This window comes from Oryctolagus cuniculus, chromosome 8 (assembly GCF_051225735.1).
Source record: "Oryctolagus cuniculus isolate XC-2025 breed Fujian yellow rabbit chromosome 8, ASM5122573v1, whole genome shotgun sequence".
NCBI lineage: Eukaryota > Metazoa > Chordata > Mammalia > Lagomorpha > Leporidae > Oryctolagus > Oryctolagus cuniculus.
In genome coordinates this window covers 79,884,944-79,907,173 of record NC_142874.1, presented here as the reverse complement: position 1 = coordinate 79,907,173, position 22,230 = coordinate 79,884,944, and the positions used below count along the sequence as shown (strand labels likewise).

Here is a 22,230-nt window from a genome sequence, read left to right as displayed (position 1 = left end):
CCATGGGGGAAATTTGTTATTTGTTCACTTGTCAGAACCTCTGGAAATTGAATAAGGAAATACTAGAATCTTCTTTGTTGTTTGATTTTTTTAGTAACATTTGGCCAGTTTTGTCCCTAAAACATGACTGAGACATTGCATGGACATTTATTTTGTGACTTAATGATGATAATGTAGATAATGTTAAAAATCCATTTGACCTGGTGATAATAAAGAAAGGATATTCATAGTAAATAAAGGAAACAATACTGTGACCATACGTTTTTGCACCACTGAGAATCTCTAAGTAATTATGCATTGAAAAGCAATTTTCCCTATGCTGTGAAGGTATTTCCCAATGGAATGAGATGAAGATTTAATCCGGATTTCTTCTTCATTCACTGCCTGTGTTCTACCCTTTGAAATTCTAAAATTTCAAATTTGTAAAAGAGTTATAAAAAGTCATTTTAAAACATCTGCCATGGGTATTTTTAAGAAAATATAACCTGTGAGAATTTAATGCCTCAGGCAGTATCAACTCTGTTTTTTCATCATAAGCACCAACTATGAACTTTTTGAAAATATCTTTTCATGATTTTAAGCAAATTTTGTGTATGATTAAAAAATAATGTGTTTTCCAATAGGTGATTGGCATTGTTTATTGCTTGACCACATTGTACTGCTCTTCATTCTACCTTCTGGCTTTTCTAAATCTTTGCCTTTTCACAGAACATCCAGGTACCACCAGCATCTTTTATCCCTGGAGAACTTGTCTGGGAGATTAGTAATTTGTGATCTCTGCCCCAGAATATTGAATCACAATTTACAATAACAATGATCAGGGCCCATGTTGTGACACAGCCTGGTTAAGCTGCTGCCTGCGAGTCTGGCATCCCATATAGGCAACAGTTCAAGTCCTGCCTACCTTACTTCCTGTGCATCTCCCTGATGATGCACCTGGGAAAGACCTTGCCAAAATTACAAAAGCCACTGAATTAGGAATCATGGGTATGTGCCATAGTTTTAATTTTTACTTTCATTGGAGGCCAATTAATGTGATGTAATTATTATAATAAAGTGTTATTATTTATTGTAATAAAATGATATGATTTTGTAATTTAAACTACTTGAAATGTAAGCTAACTAAAAAGGCTGTCTTCGGTTACCAAATATGATAGAACTCTCAAACCCTCAAATTTTAAATATTCATTAATAATTATTAACTTAGATAATTAAAATATTTTACTGACACATTAGTATTTCAAAATAGTTTAGAATTTGTAATAAAGTTACAATGGGAAAGTTGAATATTAAACTGAATGAAAATTAGAGGGACTGCCATGTGTCTTTAGTACTCATAAAATACTTATAAAGTACTGAAACTGTGTTCATATGCTCCTGAGAGATGCAGGTACTTTATAACAGGAAATTACAAAACGCTGTTCTGAGACTATTGGGTTGCTTATTCTGAGTTCTTTAGGATTGGGGGCTGTGTATTACACTCCATGAATTCCTAGGATAATTGAGCTTCTGTTTGAATCTTGATATTTTGGATTCACAGCTCCTTCATTGCATCTCCTCTGTTTCTCTTACTGCACATTTGTATTAAGTACAAGTTTCTTATTTGTCAGTCTGGTGGACATTTGCATCAAAAGCGCCAGGTGGTTTTCAAAAACGCAGAATCTTGAATTTCTCCCTAGACTGCATAACTGCTTACTTGCTGATCAGATCCTGGAATGTGCATTTTTAGTAAGCCCTAGAGATGATTCAACTAGACACTAAAATTTGAGGATTGCTTCTTTTGACGATTTAATTTGTTGTATGTTTTAGATAGTTAAATTTAAGCACTATCACCAAACATTAATTGGATACAAGGGATACAAGGTGCTATTCACAATGTCTGTTGATATCCATATTATGTCATTTTTCTTTCTATATTCTGTATATCTCCCTTCACACTTGATGATTGTGAGAAGCTCCTCAGATGCCTGAGCCAGGTCTCAGTGATAAGGGAATAGGGTTGAGTTTCTCATTACAGCTTCACCACCTGTACAGTAGATGTGTGAGTAGAGATAACCACATGTAATTGTAGGTAGAAGTGGCAAGTGCAGCTAACTTAGGATGCAACACAATTCTTTATTACCTCTCCTACCAGAGGAGTTCTTTTGTATGCCCCTTGGCATCAAAGTCCCAGAATTGAATTTTTAGGATGGTGTTGATAATCATCAGTTCCTTTCAGTATCTCATGTGCAGAGGAAGATCTGTCTGTGTAGTGCTTCTAGAGATTTATATTAATCTCATTTTCCATAATGTGACATATCAGTGTGAAGACTGTAATAAAAGTAGGATGTTTACTATCATGCCTTTTCAAAAGGTGTTATGAGACAAAAACTAATTTTTTTAAAAAAAGAAAAAGTGATTGTTTAGAATTATTGACTGAAAGCATTTTTTAGGAAGCTTCGGCTTAATTTGTTATATTCGTGAAATGGCACCAAATTTGTTCCTTTACAAATTCAGCATTTTAAAATTTTATTTCTGCAATTAAGCAGTGCATTCTTATGCAAATAAATTTCTTTAATAGTTCTAAATTAATCAAGACTAATTAAATGAAGAGGTGGATTTTTATTTTTAAGATTTATTTTATGTATTTGAAAGAATTGCAGAAGAGAGAGGTCTTCCATCTGCTGGTTCACTCCCCAAATGGCCGTAACAGCCGGAATTGAGCTAATCCAAAGCCAGGAGCCAGGAGCTTCTTCCAGGTCTCCCATATGGGTGCAGGGGCCCAAGGACTTGGGCCTTCTTCCACTACTTTCCCAGGCCACTAGCAGGGAGTTGGAGTCTTCCATCTTCTGGTTCACTCCCCAAATGGCCACAACAGCCAGAGCTGAGCTGATCTGAAGCTAGGAGCCAGGAGCTTCCTCCAGTCTCCCACACCGGTACAGAGACCCAAAGTCTTGGATCATCTTCCACTGCTTTCTCAGGCCATTAGCAGGGAGCTGGATCGGAAGTGGAGCAGCTGGAACTTAAACCAGTACTCACATGGGATGCTAGTGCTGCAGGCCAGGGCTTTAACCCACTGCACGACAGCGTCAGCCTTAAGAGGTGGATTTTACAAATCTGGCATTATTAACTACTGGCAGCCAACTGGGTAGTTCTCCCATTGTAAAGTTCCACCCAGATTGCAGTCTTAGTTCATTAAAGCTGCCAGATAAGGGTTGGTGTTGTGACGTAATGGGTTAAACCACCACTTGCAACACCAGAGTTCTATATGGGCACATATTCAAGTCCCAGTTACTCTGCTTCCAATCCAGCTCCCTGCTAGTGCACCTGGGAGAAGCAGAGGATGTCCCAAAGTGAAAAGGCCCCTGCCACCCATGTGGGACCAGGTGAAGCTCCTGGCTCCTGGCTTCTACCTGGCTTATCCCTGGTCACTGCAGCTGTTTGGGGAGTGAACCAGCAGATGAAGGATCTCTCTCTTTCTCATTCTGTACTTCTCCTTCTTAAATAAATAAAGAGCTTTCAAGGGAAAAAAAAAAAAAAAAGCTGCCAGGCATTCCCTTCCTCCTCTGCAGGGGGGAGTATTCAACAATTAATTTTCTAAATTCTCTCTTTTCCGCTGACCCAAGGCAAGAAGTTCCCATTCTACAAAGTGATTTTAGGAGATTTACTGCTTTTAGTACTTTGCTTGCAAATAGCCAGTCACCATTAACTTCGAAACACTAGAAAATAGCTTGATATGAAACATAAAGCATTTAAAACCTGGCTATTTAACAACTATGGAGCAATAAAACTGAATTTTGCCATAGTTATATATTATGTAGCCTTCTTTCCTTCCTGTCTTTACATGGCGGTATAAAAGTGGACAGACTTATTGGATGCCAGATCTGTGTCAAATTCTGAGCTTCTCAATCATAATCTGCAAAATGGGGACAACCGTTTTTGCCCTCATGCATCTCTCAACATAAAATTAGATCACGCTCATGAAACCTGCAATGTGAGAAAGGCGCATAGTGATTAAAAACAGTTGGTGTTTATGCATAGTTGTATCCTCAGACTTGGGGTTGGAGCTTCGGGGTGACTGATTCCTCCCAGTTTTCCCAAGTCCCACATCCATTCTGGGCAAAACCAGTGTGGATGTCTCACTAGTGCTATCAACAGATACAAAATACCATGCATAGAAAAGGTCATTAGTTGCCTTACACACAATCTTGTGGGCATAAGCAGGCAGGACCGTTGTTCTGGCCTCACAGAGTAGGCCCCAAGTGCCTTCCTTGTTCCACCTTTCCCCTTCTATGCTTTTGTCTGCCTGGTCCAAGATGTTCATCATTACCGTATGCTCCTTCCAAAGCCTGCAGGAGAATGAACTGTGAAGCCTCTAAAGACATAAATTAGCGATGGCACATTTCAGTTATACTTCGGTCTCATTCTCACTGACTAGAACTTATTTCTCAGATTAAAACTAGCTCTTAGGAGAGGCTCACAAATGTGGTCTCTCATCCTTTGGTCTGTGAGTCAAGCTGAAGTGGAAGATTTTATTCCTGGAAGCTGAGGAGAACTTCTGGATGCCATCTCGGTCTCCCATGTGCCTGTGAACGGGCACAGCAATTTCCGGTTTCATTCGTAACCCCACTGCTGTTATTCGTGACAACGATGCCAATTCTCTCCTGCATTTGTGGCATGTCTGTGAATGTATATGTTGGCTAACAGATGAAAGAAGACCCTGGACTCAAGGAAGAACTATAATGAAAACACTATCTTTGTCTTGCTATTTCTTCTGCTTCCGTACCCATTTACCCCAGGGATTTTCTCTGTAGTTCAGGTGCATGGCTAACTTCTGTGCCTAGGACAAACACTTTGGATTTAGAATTTTGTTCAGATATAAGCTGTTTGGTAGTATTAGAAGATTCATTTAAAATTAAAGAAATAAATGGGGCTGAGTGGAGGTGCAGGTGTTCCATCCCTATATCCTGGTTCAAAAACCACAGTTGTAGTCCTTTGTTTAATATGTATTAAACGTTTTCCACATGTTAAGCAATGAAAATAAAATAGTTACCAAATTTTACTAAAACCCCTACCCTTAGGAAGTTTAATTTGTGGTAGGGGAATACTGATGATTTTTTAAGGTAAAATTTATATTTATTTGAAGTGTTTACTTTACTGAAAATTTTTTTTTTTTTATTTTGCTGGATGGCATTTTCCCAGGTTCACTTGTAGAAGTTGTTTCGAAGAGATGAGTTTCTCTAACAATATTGGATGTAGTACCAAGATTGACCTCTGGTGATGATTGCAGTTGCTTTATTTACTGTTATTACAATCCGTGTAATACTAAATGCTAGGGAAATTAAAAGTAATCAGAACATTAGGTGTCAGCTAGCCTGACTAGACACAGCCTGCGTTAGTTTAACCCACCTATGTTGTTTTTCTGAATAGCCCAATTTACCACATAAAGACATGGTTATAAATTTCTCATTAGCCCTTATTTTGTTTTCTTTTAAGATGATAGGCTATTGGGGAGGGCATTTGACACAGAGGTCAAATCGCTATCTGAGAAGACTGGCTGGAGTCCTGTATCTTCACTTCTTATCCAGTTTCCTGCTATTGCATACCCTAGGAGGAAACAGGTGATGGACTAAGTAGTTTGGTCCCTGACACACACATGGGAGACCCAGATTAAGTTCCTGACTTCTAGTTTCTGCGTTACCCAGCCTTGGCTATCACAGACATTTGAGGAGTGAACCAACAGATAGAAAGTCTGTCTGTCTGTTTCTTTCTATTTTTCTGCCTTTTAAATGAAAATAAATAAAATAAACAAATAAATAAACTGTCAATTTATGACTTGCTGAGCTGTTAGGGTGGTAGGTTGTTAAAAACTGTTCTTGCATATAGTTTATGTGCTTTTTTTTTTCTCCTCCATGTGGTTTATCCTCATGAATACTCTCCAGGTCAGAGTTATTAATGATCTAACATCAAATAGGAAATGCCAGAGCAATGTGTCTTTCAATTAGTGGCCAAAGATTATTTCCATACATTTATTTTTAATGAGTAAGTGGAAATAATATTTTAAAGTAATGTCACCAGGAATCCAGTATGGTATTAGATTAGTGTGTTAGATAGCTGTTCGAGAAAGTATGAAGCACAGGAGATCTGTAAGTCTATTCCTCATATTTAAAAAAAAAATCCTCAGTGTTACATTGGTATGTTTCACATTTCAGCATGTGTGAGCCATTGATGTTCTGTAGTATTCCATTGTGAAATGTACTGTAATTAATTTGATTAATCCTGTACCACTGGATTCTTACTCGTTACTAGCTGTTTGCTAGTGGAAATGAATATGGTAATCATCTGTACATAAAAGTCGATATTTCTGTACAGAGAAATTCATTAATGTAAAATAATGTGCCAGGGGTATTTCAGAACATTTGTATCAGTTGACATTTCCATTAGCTGTTTCATTCTGTGCAATGGCTTTGCAATTGCTGTACCTTTTGAAAATCCTGTGAGTATTTAGTTCCATGTCACACATAAGAATACCTAGGTTTGATAACTATCTGTGGCTCCTGACCCCAGTTTCCTGCTAATGTAGACCGTGGGAGGCAGCTGTAATGGTTCAAGTAAATGCATTCTTGTTGCTCATGTGAGGAACCTGCACTGAGTTCCTGGCTTCAGCCCAGCCCAGCTTGCCTACCCTGGTAATTGAAGGCATTTCAGGAGTGAAACAGAGGATAAGGGCTATCTCTTTCTGTCTCAAGTAAGTAAAGGTTTTTGTTTTGGATTTTGTTTTAAACCCAAGGCACTTTATAAAAAGAATACCAACAACAAAACCATAAAACAAGAAAAGCAAAAACTGGGGCCAGCATTGTGGCATAGTGGGTAGAGCCTTCGCCTGCCACACCAGCATCCCATAGGAGCAACAGTTTCACTTCCTGGCTATTCAGCGTCCAATCCAGCTCCCTACTAATTGCTTGAGAAAAGCGGTGGAAGATGTCCCAAGTGCTTAAGGCCGGCGCCGCGGCTCAATAGGCTAATCCTCCACCTAGCGGCCCCAGCACACTGGGTTCTAGTCCCGGTCGGGGCGCCGGATTCTGTCCCGGTTGCCCCTCTTCCAGGCCAGCTCTCTGCTGTGGCCCGGGAGTGCAGTGGAGGATGGCCCAAGTCCTTGGGCCCTGCACCCCATGGGAGACCAGGAGAAGCACCTGCCTTCGGATCAGCGCGGTGCGCTGGCCGCAGCGCGCCAGCTGTGGCGGCCATTGGAGGGTGAACCAATGGCAAAAGGAAGACCTTTCTCTGTGTGTGTCTCTCTCTCTCACTATCCACTCTGCCGCCTGTCCAAAAAAAAAAAAAAAAAAAAACAGTGGAAGATGTCCCAAGTGCTTAAGCCCCCTGCCACCCACCTACATGGGAGACCTGGAAGAAACTCCTGGCTCTCAGCTTCGTCATTGCTGAGCCCCAGCCATTGCAGCCATCTGGGGTGTAAACCAGCAGATGAAAGGTTTCTTTCCTCTTTCTCTCTGTTTCTCTCTCTGTCTTTCCAACTCTTTGTGTACTGTGACTTTCAAATAAATAATAAATAAAAATGCATTTTTATTTTTAAAAACCTGATTTTTCATAGTTTAATCATTCAGTAAATTTTTAAGCTCTTGTTTCTTGTTAGGCTTGGTGCTGGTCATGGGGATATAATGGTGTGGTCAAAGGTCGGTGGTTTGAGGGAGTGGAAATGAATCTGCCCATATGAAGGTTGTGGAAAGATAGATGCATTCAATGAGTCACAGTGCAGTGACCTTAGAACTGTATTAAAGGGCACAAAACAGCCTCCTCTCCTGGGAAAGCAGAGTTGGAGTGGTCTGAAGAAGGTCAAATGGTGAGCACTGCAGGTGGGGGAATACTGTGAACAAATCGTCTCTCAAAGTGAGTAGGGCAAGAAGCCTGTGAGTGGGGATACAGAAAGCAAGATGGGTGAGACGTGAGGCTGGAGGCTCAAGGAAGGTCTAGGTGGTGCAGGGCTTGGGACACCATGTTAGTTATTTTGTAGGAAACTATTGCAGTGTTTTAAGTAAGAGGAATGACAGTAGCTTTGCATTTGGCAAAAATATTCCAGGAGAGATTAAGGGATATTTGGAAAGTTTAGTTAGTAGATTGTTGCAGTATATGCAAGAATGGTGGAATCCTTCTGAGCGACTGTGGAGAAGATTGTGATAAATTGGACAGAGTTGAGAGAGTGCTCTGAGTTTACATCTGCATTGTTAGATGATGCTTTGGGTGCACAAAACCTTGCATAGGAGGAAGTGGTATCAGAGATGACTGAAAGCATTTGGGATCTTCTCCCTGGTGTGGAATCCTTGGTATTCTGAAATTGTACCGTGATGTGTGTGGTCAAAAATCTTTGTTCATCCTTTTCAGTTTTAAGACTTTTCTTTTTCAGTCTTGAAAATATTTTTTTCTTTCTTTTTTAAAAACTACTTTTCCCCTGCTTGATGTATGTTGAGTTGGTCATTTGTGTCTGCTAACTTTTCTCTTATGATTTCTGTCTTGTTATTTTGTTGTACTTGGAGGTTGCTTGATTTTTTTGGTAGTCATTTTGGATTTCCCAATTTTCTCGTTTTTGATCTTTTTCAGAAAAGTTTGTTGTTGTTTGTTTTGTTTTTTGTTTCACAGATAAAAATCTTCCTGAGGACATGAATTTGAATTTGTTAAACTTTTAATTTCCTCCATTACCTCTTTTGTCTTGTGACTAACTTTGAAGTTGAGTTCAAACTGCATATATGGCTGTGGTAAGTTAATGATCAATGTTTTCTCTTTAGGGTGCACAGATGGAAAGCCATATACTGCCTCTAGTATGCCAGCATTAGAAGGGTCTTAGGTCTTACCCTGAGGTACCAGTTCTGATCCCTTCTCTGGCAGATTACCACTTTATTTAGAGAACTGATCTACTTTTTTACTCTAGGGGTAAATATAATTCCACTACTTTGCCCATGTGGGAGTGAGGGATGATTGGTAGATGGAGTGAATTGGGAGAGCTCCTCTTTAGAGAATTCTTCTTCTGATTTTTTGCAGTGTGCCCTATTCTGGTCTCCTCACACATACATGTCAAATTCAAAGCCACCCTTGAAGGAGTTTTCATGTCTGCCAAGAGTTCTCTGTGCATTTTGAGTCATGACTTCCTATACTCTTTATTTTATCACTCAATGAGCTCTTCTCAGAATTTGTTTTCAGAAATTTATCAAAACTTCATTCCATTGATGACTACAGCCCTGACAATGTCTGATTACTCATCCCATTTCTCAGGATTATTACGTATTTATTCCTGTTTATATCCCTCAGTCAAATTTCTAATGGACTTTGAGAAAAAAACAATAAAACCACTTGTGTTCAATCTGCTATCTAAAACTGGAGACCTGAGCTCTGGATGCTCAAAATATTCCAAACATAGATAGTGGATATGGAACCAAATGTAATATTTGTTAAAGTGATTTTGTCTTTATTTTAGATTATTTTTCTCAATTCAGGTAATGATTTTAATATCAACACTTTTAATGGGTTTATTTTAAAATAATGTTAATATGGTACCATCTGATTTACTTTGGGACAGGCCTAAAGTAAAACTTTTATGCTGATTTTATTTTTTCAAATATAGAGCCAATTAAAAATTCATTTGTTGGGGCTCGTATTGTGGTGTAGTGGGTTAACCATCGCCATGCAGCATCCCTTATGAGCACCGATTAAAGGCTCAGCTCCTTCATTCCCAGCCTAGGAAAGCAGTGAAACATGGCCCAAGTTCTTGGGTCCCTGCTACTGACGTGGGAGACCTGGATGGAGTTCTTGGCTCCAGGTTTCTGTCTGGCCGAAACCTGCTGTTACAGGCATTTGGGGAGCAAACCAGCAGCTGGAAGATTCCTTTCTCTCTCTGTCTTTTCCTCTCTTTCTGTTACTTTACTTTTCAAATAAGATACTATTCCTCCTTTTCTCTCTCTTTTAAAAAAATATTCCTTCCTGTTTAGCCTTCCAAATAAGCATGGGTATAATTTCATCAAATTACAAAAAATTCAAAAAAACTATCTTCTGCAGTTTGAGAGGAATATATCCAGTCTGTCTATAGTATATGAATGATTGCCTTTATTAGAATGTAGGTTTTTGTTAAAATAATGTTCCTATACATTTTGTGTTGTTTCTATGTATGTATCCTTAGGGAAAGTATGGCCATATTTGCGAGTACAGTCAACAAAAACTTTTTTTTTGGTGATTTAAAAGGTGTTACACAGGGAGACAACATTGTGGCGCAGGAAGTTAAGCCACTGCCTGTGACATGTTCAAGTCCCAGCTTCTCTGCTTTCGATGCAGCTCTCTGCTATTGTGCCTGGGAAGGCATCAGAGATGGCTCAAGTACTTGGGGACCTTCTGCCCAGGTCGGAGACCAAGATGGAGTTCCTGGATCCTGGGTTTTACCTGACCCAGACTTGGCTGTTGTGCTCATCTGGAGAATAAACCAACGGATGGAAACTCTCTCCATCTTTATCTGTATTTCTCTCTATCTCATCTCTATCTCTATCTCTATCTCTATCTCTGTCTCTGTCTCTGTCTCTGTCTCTGTCTCTATCCCTATCCCTATCCCTATCCCTATATCATCTCTATCTCTATATCCCTATCTCATCTCTCTCTCTCTCTCTCTCTCCCTCTCCCTATCTCTATCTCTATCCCTATATCACCTCTAGCTCATCTCTGTCTCTATCTCATCTCTATCTCTTTCTCTATATCTCTCCCTCTCCCTCTCTCTATCTCTAACCCTCTCCCTATCTCTATCTCTATCTCTATCTCTATCTCTATTTCTCTCTATCATACCTCTCTCTGTCTCTCCCTCTATATATCACTCTTTCAGATAACTAAATCTTAAATAAAATGTGTTATGCGGGGCAGGTGTTGTGGCACAGTGGGTTAAAGCTATGGCCTGAAGCACCGGCATCCCATAGGGTTGCCAGTTCTAGTCCCGGCTGCTCCTCTTCCGATCCAGCTCTCTGCGGTGACCTGGGATAGCAATAGAAGATGGCCCAAGTCCTTGGGCCCCTGCACCCAGGTGGGAGACCTGGAAGAAGTTCTTGGCTCCTGGCTTAGGATTGGTGCAGCTCCGGCCTTTGCAGCCATCTGGGGAGTGAACCAGCATTTGGAAGATCTCTCTCTCTGTCTCTACCTCTCTCTGTTATTGTTAGTATCAGAAAGATATTTGTTTTTAAATATTTTTTAATTATTTATCTGAGAGGTAGAGTTACAGACAGTGAGAAGGAGAGACAAGAGAAAGGTCTTCCTTCTGTTGGTTCACTCCCCAAATGGCCGCAAGGGCTGCAGCTATGCCGATCTGAAGCCAGGAGCCAGGAGCTTCTTCCAGGACTCCCACTTGGGTTCAGGGGCCCAAGCACTTGGGCCATCCTCTACTGCTTTCCAAGGCCACAGCAGAGAGCTGGATTGGAAGAGGAGCAGCCAGGGACTAGAACCGGTACCCACATGGGATGCTGGCGTCGCAGGCAGAAGATTAACCTACTGAGCCATGGCACCGGCTCCAAAAGATATTTTTTAATCAAGTATTATTTTACAAAATTTATTTCAAGGAAAGCTTTATGCTCACTGTATTTCTTTGCAAGTACATAGAAAATTTTAACATTCCTTACAATTCACACATCCAGAGAAAAACACTTATTTTGGTACATGGTATAACTGTGTGTGTACATATGTGTATGTTTTGCAAAGTGGTGCATGACATATAGAATATTTAGTATAATTTTCAGGAAATTATGATTGTCATATCATTTTCTTTTTACAAGACTCTTCAAGTGTTTGCATTGTATCAGTGAATGTCAACTTATTTAATTAACCTTCAGTTGTTGGGAATTTAATGTATCTTTGCAGTTAAGAACAATCCTGTCTTTTACTTAATAAATTCACTGGAATGTTTATGGAAGTTAAATGTCTAGTATGTATGTTGCATGTTGTCTTTCTAGGATACCATTAGTCACTGTAAAAGGGTACTTCAAAAAGTTCATGGAAAATTAAATTAAAAGATGTTTATTTGGGTGGTAAAAAGTTTGAAATCCATGCATAGTTTTTTCATAATACACATTTTCTATGAAAGGCAGTATTACAGAGAGGCAGAAGCAGAGAGAGAGAGAGAGAGAGAGAGAGGTCATCTCTCCACCGGTTCACTCTTCAGATGGCCACAATGGCCAAAGCTGCTTCAATCCAAAGCTAGGAGCCAGGAGCTTCTTTCAGGTCGCCCATGTGGGTGCAGGGACCCAAGTGCTTGGGCCATCTCTACTGCTCTCCTAGGCCATAGCAGGGAGCTGGATTGGAGGTGAAGCAGCCAGGACTCCAACTGATGCCTATATGGGATGCCCACACTGCCAGCCCCATGTTTCTTACCTTTTAATCTTTATACTTCTTTTATTTTCTAAAACATGAGCACTCGTGTTCAGAATTATGTTAAAAAGTAGAAATGATGGGGATAATTTTTAAGTTGTTACCAACCTTGTAGGTTGGAAAACTAGGTGTAAGAGTAGATTCAAGTGTTTGTGGATTGCTTGGATACGTTATACATAATATCCCATCCAGCTCTGTCCTACTGTAATTATGTAAGAAAAGACAGCTTTTGCTTAAACTTGTTTTAAAAAACTCTGTTCTTGGCATTTTAAAATATCAAGTGCTGTCTGTCATGTGTCATATATTAAAATTATATTTTAAGTTTTAAAATTCTCCTGTGGTGTCTGGAATATTCAGTTTCAGCTTCTAAGTCAACACATGCTTATTTGGATGTGTTAATGAGCACAACATTGAAAGTATTTACATTTTGGTAAGACATTTTGGTGGTGTATCTTGTTTTACAAATAAAACTCAGAATCATAAAAGATCTTAAAAAACATTGGGGTGGCATGTTGCTTAGTGGTTACAATGCTGGTGTCTCACATCAGAGTACCTAGGTTCAACTCCTGACTCCAGCTTCCTGCTAGTGCAGATCCTGGAAGGCAACAGTGATGGCTCAAGGTGTTAGGCTCCTGACACCCATGTGGAAGACCTGGGTTGAGCCTAGACCTTTACAGGCATTGGGAGAGTGAACAGATGGGAGTGCTCTCTTTTGTCTTTCTCTTTCTCTAAAGTAAATTTAAAAAGCGGATGCTAAAACTGAAACCGTGTAACATTTCAGCAAATCATTTTTTCTGATGGACACATTCAGATAATTCTGGACCAGCAAGAATTTGTTTCTAGTTGTGTCAGTTACTCTCTAAACCACCACGATGGTATTTTTTTTATCTACCACAATGATATTCAATGATATTTGAGATTAAAGCATCTCAGAATTTTTAATTGGAACACAACAACATGCTGTGTAAATGATGCTTCTTTGATGATAATGAGTGTTGTTTCATAAAGAGATAAGAAGATGTAGTACATTTTTTTTTTTTTTTTTTGTGGACAGGCAGAGTTAGACAGTGAGAGAGAGAAACAGAGAGAAAGGTCTTCCTTCCATTGGTTCACCCCCAAAATGGCCGCTACGCCGGCGCTGTGTCAATCCGAAGCCAGGAGCCAGGTGCTTCCTCTTGATCTCCCATGCGGGTACAGGGCCCAAGGATTTGGGCCATCCTCCACTGCCTTCCCGGGCCACAGCAGAGAGCTGGACGGGAAGAGGAGCAACCGGGACAGAATCGGCGCCCCAACCGGGTCTAGAACCTGGTGCTGGCGCCGCAGGCGGAGGATTAGCCTAGTGAGCTGCAGCGCGGGCCGTACATGTTCTTGTGAGAAGGTATTTTGCCATGTAAATTTATGAATAGTGACTTTCAGAATATGTATATATATAATATATACAAAATTTATGCATTTTAAAGATTTACTTTATTGATTCAAAAGGCAGAGTTACAGAGAAAGAAGGAGAGACAGAAAGAGGGATCTTCCATCCACTGGTTCACTCCCCTAATTGCCATAGTGGCTGGGGCTGGGCAAGTCAAAGCTGGGAGCCTGGAACTCCATTTGGATTTCCCTCGTGGGTGGCAGGGGTTCAAGCACTTGAACCACTTTCTTGTGCCTTCCCAGGCACATTAACAGCAAGCAGGATTGCAAATGGACCAGATGTGGAGTAGCCAGGACTAGAATTGGAGCAATGCAGGCAGCCCAAGTAGTAGCTTAACCTACTTTGCCATAATACCAGTCCCTGAATCTATGCAATTTTTAAAAATTTACATATTTATTTATTTAAACTGGAGAGTGGGTGAGACAGAAAGAAAGAGCTCCTAACAAATGATTCATCCCCCAGATGCCCTCAACAGCTGGGGTTTGTCCAGCGCAGAAGCCAGGGACTGAGTACACATCCATATATCTCACATGTGTGGCAGGAACCCAGTAACTTGAGGCATCACCACTGCCTCCCAGGACACACATTAGCAGAAAACTGAAGTTGGCAGCCAGAACCAGACATTAGCCCCAAATATTGTAACTGGTGTCTTAACCACAATACCACCTTAACTACAAATGTCCACCTCTTTTATTTTTATTTTTTATTTTATTCTAATATAATAGCCACCAGGCACAAGTAGCTAAATTAAACAACAGTTACTTTTGAGTTCCTCAGACATATTATCCACATTTCAATTGCACTGTAGCCACATGTGGCTAAGAGATATCGTATTGGACAGTGAGGATCTTTACCAGTCTTATCATAGAAAGTTCTGCTGGGTGGTGCTGTTTTAGAGCATAAGCAGGTGTTCATTTAAAAATTATTCTTTTGGTAATTTTTTAGTTACTGAAAGGAAATACTAAAATAAAAAGAATAAAATAACAGTAAATGATTTGTTTCCCTACTATATTTTTGTTTTATTTTTAGTTATTTATAATAAAGTAGTGATTTTAAGTACAACTGACTGATGTGCCCGCTGTCTCTGCTCAGTTACATCAAAACCTAGTGGAGAGAACAATTGTCTAGCATTGGTCTATCATTAAGCACATTTTCTTGAACATACAAGCAGTGAGACCAATAGGAAGGAGCTTCTAGGATAACTGTTTCTGTGTAAATCTTACCCCTGGAACTCATTGCATGTCCATGGAAAATCCCTAAGAAGTGAACATCAGGGAAACATGATGAGGCAGTATAGTAGAATATTGACCTAGAAGGTATTTTCCAAGATTGGTTGCTTCTTTTTCTTCATTAATCTTGTAATTGTAGAGTGAATTTTGTATAGAAACAGTGTCTCTCTGAATCTATTTACTTTTAAAACCTTTGTAACAATTCAAGCAGCTTTTAACAGATGTTTGAAATGCTCATTATTTTTCCTTCTTTTTTTTCTTTAAAAAAAGGTTTATTTGAAAGGCAGAGTTACAGAGAGATAGGTAGAGAGAGAGAGACATCTTCCGACAGCCGGTTCACTCCCCAAATGACCACAATGGACAGGACTAGGCCAGGCTGAAGCTAGGAGACTGGAACTCCATCTAGGTCTCCCATGTAGGTGACAGGAGTTCAGGTAGGGTGGTGGGGGTCCAATTATTTGGGCCATCTTCTCCTGCTTACTCAGGCACATTAACAGGGAGCTGGATCAGAACCACAGCAACCAGGCCTCAGAACTGACATTCATATGGGTTGCCAGCCTTGCAGCAGCAACTTAACCTGCTGCACCACAACATTGGCCAACCTTTCTTTATTCTTAGTGACACAGTTTCAATTTACTTAGAAGTACTTTGAAACTTTTCTTGGAGTTAGAGAGGGAAAAACGTATCTGGAAATATAATTTATTTTATAGTTCAATGTTGATATTGGAAGAATCCATCACTTGCTGCTGTTGTTTCTTTTTTTTTTTATAGGTTATTTAAAATATTTGAATGTTGAGAAGGTACAGTTATTCAAGTGAATTTAGGTAGTGGGGGTTTGTAGAAGTAGGTTGGTTGAAGTATGGAAATGAATAAAAATAGCTAATGATTTGGCGATACATACAAAAATCTATGTTGAGTTGTTCTTGAAATAAGTGTCCGGATTATGTGGGGAGTTGTTTAGATCTTTTCTTTATTTGAGATCTACTTTAGAGTCTGAGTGTTAATTGTACTGAGCAGGTTAGGAGTGTTTGCTCCCATTTTTAGTGTACTTATTTCTAAACAATGACAGAGGACAATTTTGACTGTTACACATAACCTGTTACCACGAAAGCACAGGAGGTTCCAATTGTACAGCTACCATATGATTTGCCATTCACAGCTGAGCTAAAGCTACATCACAGGAATTGTGGCCTGGGGCATTATCATTTATGGATCCCTTCTTCAGTAAACATTTACTGAGATCTGTTTAGCCTGTTTTAACTTTTCTGTTACATTTCTCTTGTAGATAATGCCTGGAATGCACAAGCAAAATGACAAACGCAGAGACTCTCAGGATATTTATGATATTTAGGTGAAAGAGAAATATATGTCAAAGGTCTTTTTTTTCCCTGTGGGAAAAAGGCATTTTCTACAAATTTTCAAACTCCTATTTGAAATAATTTTTAAAACATAATTTTTTTTGCTATGCTTTGGTTATAACTGAAAATATAGCTACTGAAATGATTTAAGTGACATATGAACATATACTTGAAAATATAAAATCTCCACTTTTCTTCCTGGGATTAACATTAACACTCAATTAGAAAATTAACAAATGTTTCATAGATATTACTCGAAACAGAGACATAATTCATTCAGTATTATGTAAGTTTTATTTCAGATTTTAGACTAGTTTATTGATATAATTATCTGTTCTAAAATTGACCCATTTTTAGTATATTTCAGTTTGTTAATTTTGCTGCCAACTTTATACTTAAATTTATTTTCAAAAATAGAAGACTTATTCAAATAAGTATTAGTATAATTTTTAAAAGTAGTTCCTTAGAGTTTTGGATCATCTGATATGTTAGAGAAAGAGTGAGATTGTTCTGAAGGGTAAGCATTATGTTGTGTCTCATGTTGTTTTCTCATTGTCTTACAGCTATGAAGTCTTACACTCCATATTTCATGCTCCTGTGGAGTGCTGTTGGGATCGCAAAGGCTGCCAAAATCATCATTGTGCCGCCAATTATGTTTGAAAGCCATATGTACATTTTCAAGACACTAGCTTCAGCCTTGCATGAGAGAGGCCACCACACAGTGTTTCTCCTCTCTGAAGGTAGAGACATTGCCCCATCTAATCATTACAGCCTCCAGCGCTACCCAGGAATCTTTAACAGTACCACCTCTGACGCTTTCCTGCAGTCCAAAATGCGGAATATTTTCTCTGGGAGATTAACAGCCATCGAACTGTTTGACATACTGGATCGCTACACTAAGAACTGTGACATGATGGTTGGCAACCAGGCCTTGATCCAGGATCTGAAAAAAGAGAAGTTTGACCTGTTGCTGGTGGACCCTAATGATATGTGTGGATTTGTGATAGCTCATCTTTTAGGCGTTAAATATGCTGTGTTTTCCACCGGCCTTTGGTATCCTGCCGAAGTGGGTGCCCCTGCTCCGTTAGCTTATGTTCCAGAGTTTAACTCACTCCTCACAGACCGCATGAACTTGCTGCAAAGGATGAAAAACACCGGCGTTTACCTGATTTCCAGAATAGGGGTCAGCTTTTTGGTTCTTCCCAAATACGAGAGGATAATGCAGAAGTACAACTTGCAGCCGGAGAAGTCCATGTATGATTTGGTTCATGGGTCCAGCCTGTGGATGCTGTGCACTGACGTAGCCCTGGAGTTTCCAAGACCCACTCTGCCTAATGTTGTGTATGTAGGAGGAATCCTGACCAAGCCGGCCGGGCCACTGCCAGAAGTAAGGTTTGCTAAACTCCTTGGTTATTTTGTTGAAATGTAAAATAGAATATAAAATATAAAAGAGGTAGGATTGACTGTCCTTTGGAAACTAATGCCACTCTAAAAAGCAGTCAGGACTCTAAGATCCCTCTGTCTGTGGATCTGTTAGCTCCCTGGAACACATTCCTGCTTTGAGTGAGCGTCCCTGTGATGAGAGGCCACCCTGCCGATCAACAGAATAGCTGGTAAACGGGGTTTGATTAACAAGCATAGTATATGAAGAGAATAGATTTAGACAATTAGCTTTAATAAGGGTGGTTGATTTTACTTTTAATAAAACATAAATTCCACTGTTTTACACCAAATAGCACAACATAAGTCTGCATATTTAGGCTCAGTGAACTCAAATAAATGTAAGCCAAGAGAATAGAAGTTGTTGGGGAAGTCATCACCACTAAACTTATGTCCAACAAAGAAAATGAAATAGTGACTTTCGTCAAAATAGACAGCCAGCTAATGTAAGTTAGCAAGAAAATCTGTGTTATGGAAATCATATTTTATTGCCATTTCATTCCAAAGAGGGAGTTAATGACACTTTAAGAAAATATATTTGCTCAACTAGTTTCTTAAAACTGGTTGAGCCATCAGTGAATTCTTTAGTGTTCTCTCTTCTAGTTTGCCTTCTCAATAGGTATCTCAAAGTAACGGGGCATGTACACATATCTGTCATTGCAGTGGATTGTCTAATCTTAGTTTGACTCTCTAGATTTAATCTGAACATCTGATGCTGTTTACCAGGATGCTCAGGCTTTGTTTCTGGATTTTCATTGTTGAAACTATTTCTACTCTTTCCTCTGAAAACAGTCACCCTGAAAAAACTGTTGGATTGTTAATTTCTAGCTCTGGGTACTATATGCTACAATGTCTGTCAGGGTCTTACTGAAGGGTAAACCCACATTTGCTTATAGGTATCAGATAAGAACAATTACTGGGCAGATTTTTAAAAGGGTAAGAAGATGATTGTGATATACACATTGAGGACTTTTCTAATACAATTATTAGTGTTATATTTAAGAAATGATACCTTGGTATATGTGGGGAGCAACTCGGACTAGACTAAGTTACTGGAATTAAGACTTACTCTATGCATCTGCTCTCCCACAATATGGCGCTGGGAGAGGAGTAAACAACTTCTACACAGCTGCCTCCAGTTCGACCAATAACCTGCAGGAGCTGATCCTGCTCCTGATTGGAGGAGAGCAGCGTACTCGGCGTGTGGGTAGCAGAGTTGGGATTGGTGGAAGAGGACTATAAAGGAGGAGAGAGACAACATGCACCAGGAACATCTAAGGGAAAGACCTGAGGAACATCTGAGCAGCCCCCGAGAGAGCCGGCCGGCGGTGTGCTGCTCCCCCGCGGAAGTGGGGAAAGTGGCAGGGGGAGCCGCCCTTCCACGGAGGTGGAAGGATCGGCAGCCAACCCGGGAAGGACCAGCAGCAAACCTGGGAAGGGCCGAGCAGACAAAAGAACAGCGCAGGGTCCTGTGTCGTTCCTCCGCGAAGAGGGGGAGCGACAGTTTATTTCATGTAACATGGAAGCACGGAAAGAACCAGATCCATGCACTGTACAGTCCTAGCATTTCAAAGAGATGAGGCATCTAGAGACCACAGGGCACCGGTGCTCTCTGACATCAACTACAAAGGAGAGAAATTAATCATTGCTTATCTCTAATACTACAGTCTCTCAAGGCATCATTCTTCAAATTATCTCAATACTACAGTCATGTAGTATTGAAGCCCATTACGAATTCTTAAATTTTCCCTGTCAGGGTTACTTTGTGATATGTTACTCCTCTGTAAAGGTAAAATCATATTTCAGATGTAGCTTCTACAGTACAAGAGTTAGTAAGCAAGTTTGTCTTTTCTTAACCAAGTCATTTATATTGCTATTCAAATTCACGTTGTTTTCTCCACCTCCTCATCTTTTCTCAACCAGAGCGTGGCCCTTCTGCCCTTTTGCCGACTCCTTTTGGCTTTTATTTTTTCTTCTTTTTTTTTTTGGTTGTTAAAAGCTCATCTTCAATCAGTTGATTGAGGAAGGGATCAGTGAAAAAATGGAACCTTCTGATTGCCTTTTTTTCCTCTTCAGCTCTTACACATTTTTCTTGAGTTGCAGCAACTTGAATGACATAGTATAAATGACATTTTATGCTTTTTTTTCTATACTGTATCTTTCATTCAGATCCATAACATGTGGGAATTTCTTTTTCACTACAATTCAAACTTATTGCTTCTCCCATGGATTCTTTGCCCATTGATGTCCTAACCAATTTATCAGTTTTGTTTTACTTTACAAACATCTCAGGTGGGTTTTGAAGCCTTATGTAAGATATTACTCAAATTGTCTTTTGATTTGCCATCTTTTTTTTCTCTTTTGGCTTTCTACAATGATTCTTTTGAAAGAGTGTCTTTGATTGTGCCAGTTAGTTGGGTAACCTACAAAGATACTCATTTATGCCTGTGCATGTGTTATTTATAATATGGGAACATGGATGAATATATTACTGTCATTGGCAGTTTGTTAGGTTACTGGTGTGAAGAGCTATTTTCATTTCAGCATGACATGCATGATTCTTGAACAGGGAGTATTTTGAAGAATGATGCATCTTAGTTTTTCAGATTTTCCTTATTCTGAGGCATATTTAGAAATATATGTGTTCCTTTTGGAATTTTTTTTTCTAGCGTATTTATCTGAAATAACAACAAATTAGGCCAGCACCGCGGCTCACTTGGCTAATCCTCTGCCTGTGGCACCGGCATCCCGGGTTCTAGTCCTGGTTCGGGCGCCAGTTCTAGTCCCTGTTGCTCCTCTTCCAGTCCAGCTCTCTGCTGTGGCCCGGGAGTGCAGTGGAGGATGGCCCAGGTGCTTGGGCCCTGCACCTGAATGGGAGACCAAGAGGAAGCACCTGACTCCTGGCTTCAGATTGGCGCAGTGTGCTGGCTGTAGCGATCATTTGGGGAGTGAACTAATGGAAGGAAGACCTTTCTCTCTGTCTCTCTCTCTCACTGTCTAACTCTGCCTGTCCAAAAAAAAAAAAAAAAAATGTACATTAGGGTTCTAAAAGTTAAAGTTTCTCAAATGCCTGTATACTTAATGGGTGTGATTTGATACTAGAACGAGAAGGTCCAGAAAATAGCCACTAAGAGCACATGATTTACTAATAAGAGCTTCATTGTTAATCACCTGAGTATCTTAAGCTGGAAGGATTAAGTGTTTCAGATGTCTGGAAGTGATTTGACAGTGGGATCTGAGCTTCACCAACTGGGATGAGAGGGTAGAGAATTTCTAACAGACATTTTTTTAGAAGCGTTCAAATTTTGAACCTAAAAAACTGGAGTGTCTAGTACAGCTTCACTCATGTTGTATTTTTTTTTCTTTGAAATATTTAGAGTAGAACGAATAGTTAATTCATTTATCATACTGAGTTGGAGTGGCTCATCCAGGATTGCAAAGATAGTTTGCAGCATAGGTAGGGATAATGTAGATTGCTTGCTATTGATTTTTTTTGTAAGGATGCCTGTATCTCTTGTCACTCATTTTTTTATCACACACTTATAAGTGTGTAGAAAACTATGCAGATATAGCACATTTTCCAGTCTTTGACATCTAAATAAGTGTGAGGGTTTAATACGAGAGTCTAATGAAACCATTTGCACTCTTATATTTTAGAAAACTGGTAATAGGAATCAACCAAAATGCTAATGTTTTTGTTTTAAAGTATAAAAATATTGGCATTGACTGAGGAAATGTTATGACTTGGCTCATTTTAAATCTTGTTGGAAATGTGCCTGGAGAAACGACCTCTAACTGTATTTTCTACTACCTGGTAGGTAGCTCACAGGAGTGGATTAAGAGTAAGCATTCTGAGTTAGATCGTATCTATGTAGTGGTTTGTCTGTTCTGTCTTTGAAGATCAGTAGAGAACATGGATCCATTATTTTTTAAAGGTTTACTTTGGCCAAGAAGGAGTTCTTTAAGCAGGTTCCTATACGAATAGACCCTTTGAAGATTAAGGGGCTCAAGGGCTTGGGCCACCTTCCACTGCTTTCCCAGGCTACAGCAGAGAGCTGGATTGGAAGTAGAGCAGCCAGGTCTTGAACCAGTGCCCATATGGGATGCTGGCGCTTCAGGCCAGAGCGTTAACCCACTGTGACACAGCACCAGCCCCGCCCTGAATTCCTAACAGCACATACTAGGTTGCACCTCAACTGTTGGTCTTTTATCTGACTCTCTTCCTAGATAGAATGTAACTACCTCAAAAAGTAGATATCGTCCCTACTTTGTCTCTTGGGTGTCTGGAAAATGGTAAACATTCAATAAATGTTAAATATTAAAATAACTACATCAAATAGAAATAGTTGCCAAAAGGTAGGTGATTCAGCTTGTACAACAATGTTGTAATATTATAACCATT

At 39.6% G+C, this 22,230-nt stretch overlaps 1 protein-coding gene across 6 annotated transcripts in view; it reads left to right on the top strand.

Moving 5' to 3' along the window:
- The window catches only part of UGT8 (UDP glycosyltransferase 8), a 101,485-nt gene that overhangs the window by 18,256 nt on the left and 60,999 nt on the right, over nt 1-22,230 (top strand). For 3 of the 6 annotated variants that reach the window (XM_089302889.1, XM_008267465.5, XM_070047679.2), the window contains 2 exons: nt 8,632-8,747; nt 16,952-17,775. In XM_089302889.1, the coding sequence (XP_089159015.1) occupies nt 16,954-17,775 (822 nt within the window). In that variant the 5' untranslated portion in view covers nt 8,632-8,747; nt 16,952-16,953. The remainder of the gene's footprint in view (nt 1-8,631; nt 8,748-16,951; nt 17,776-22,230) is intronic. The other 3 variants (XM_017347341.4, XM_008267468.5, XM_051820071.3) reach the window with 1 other exon arrangement.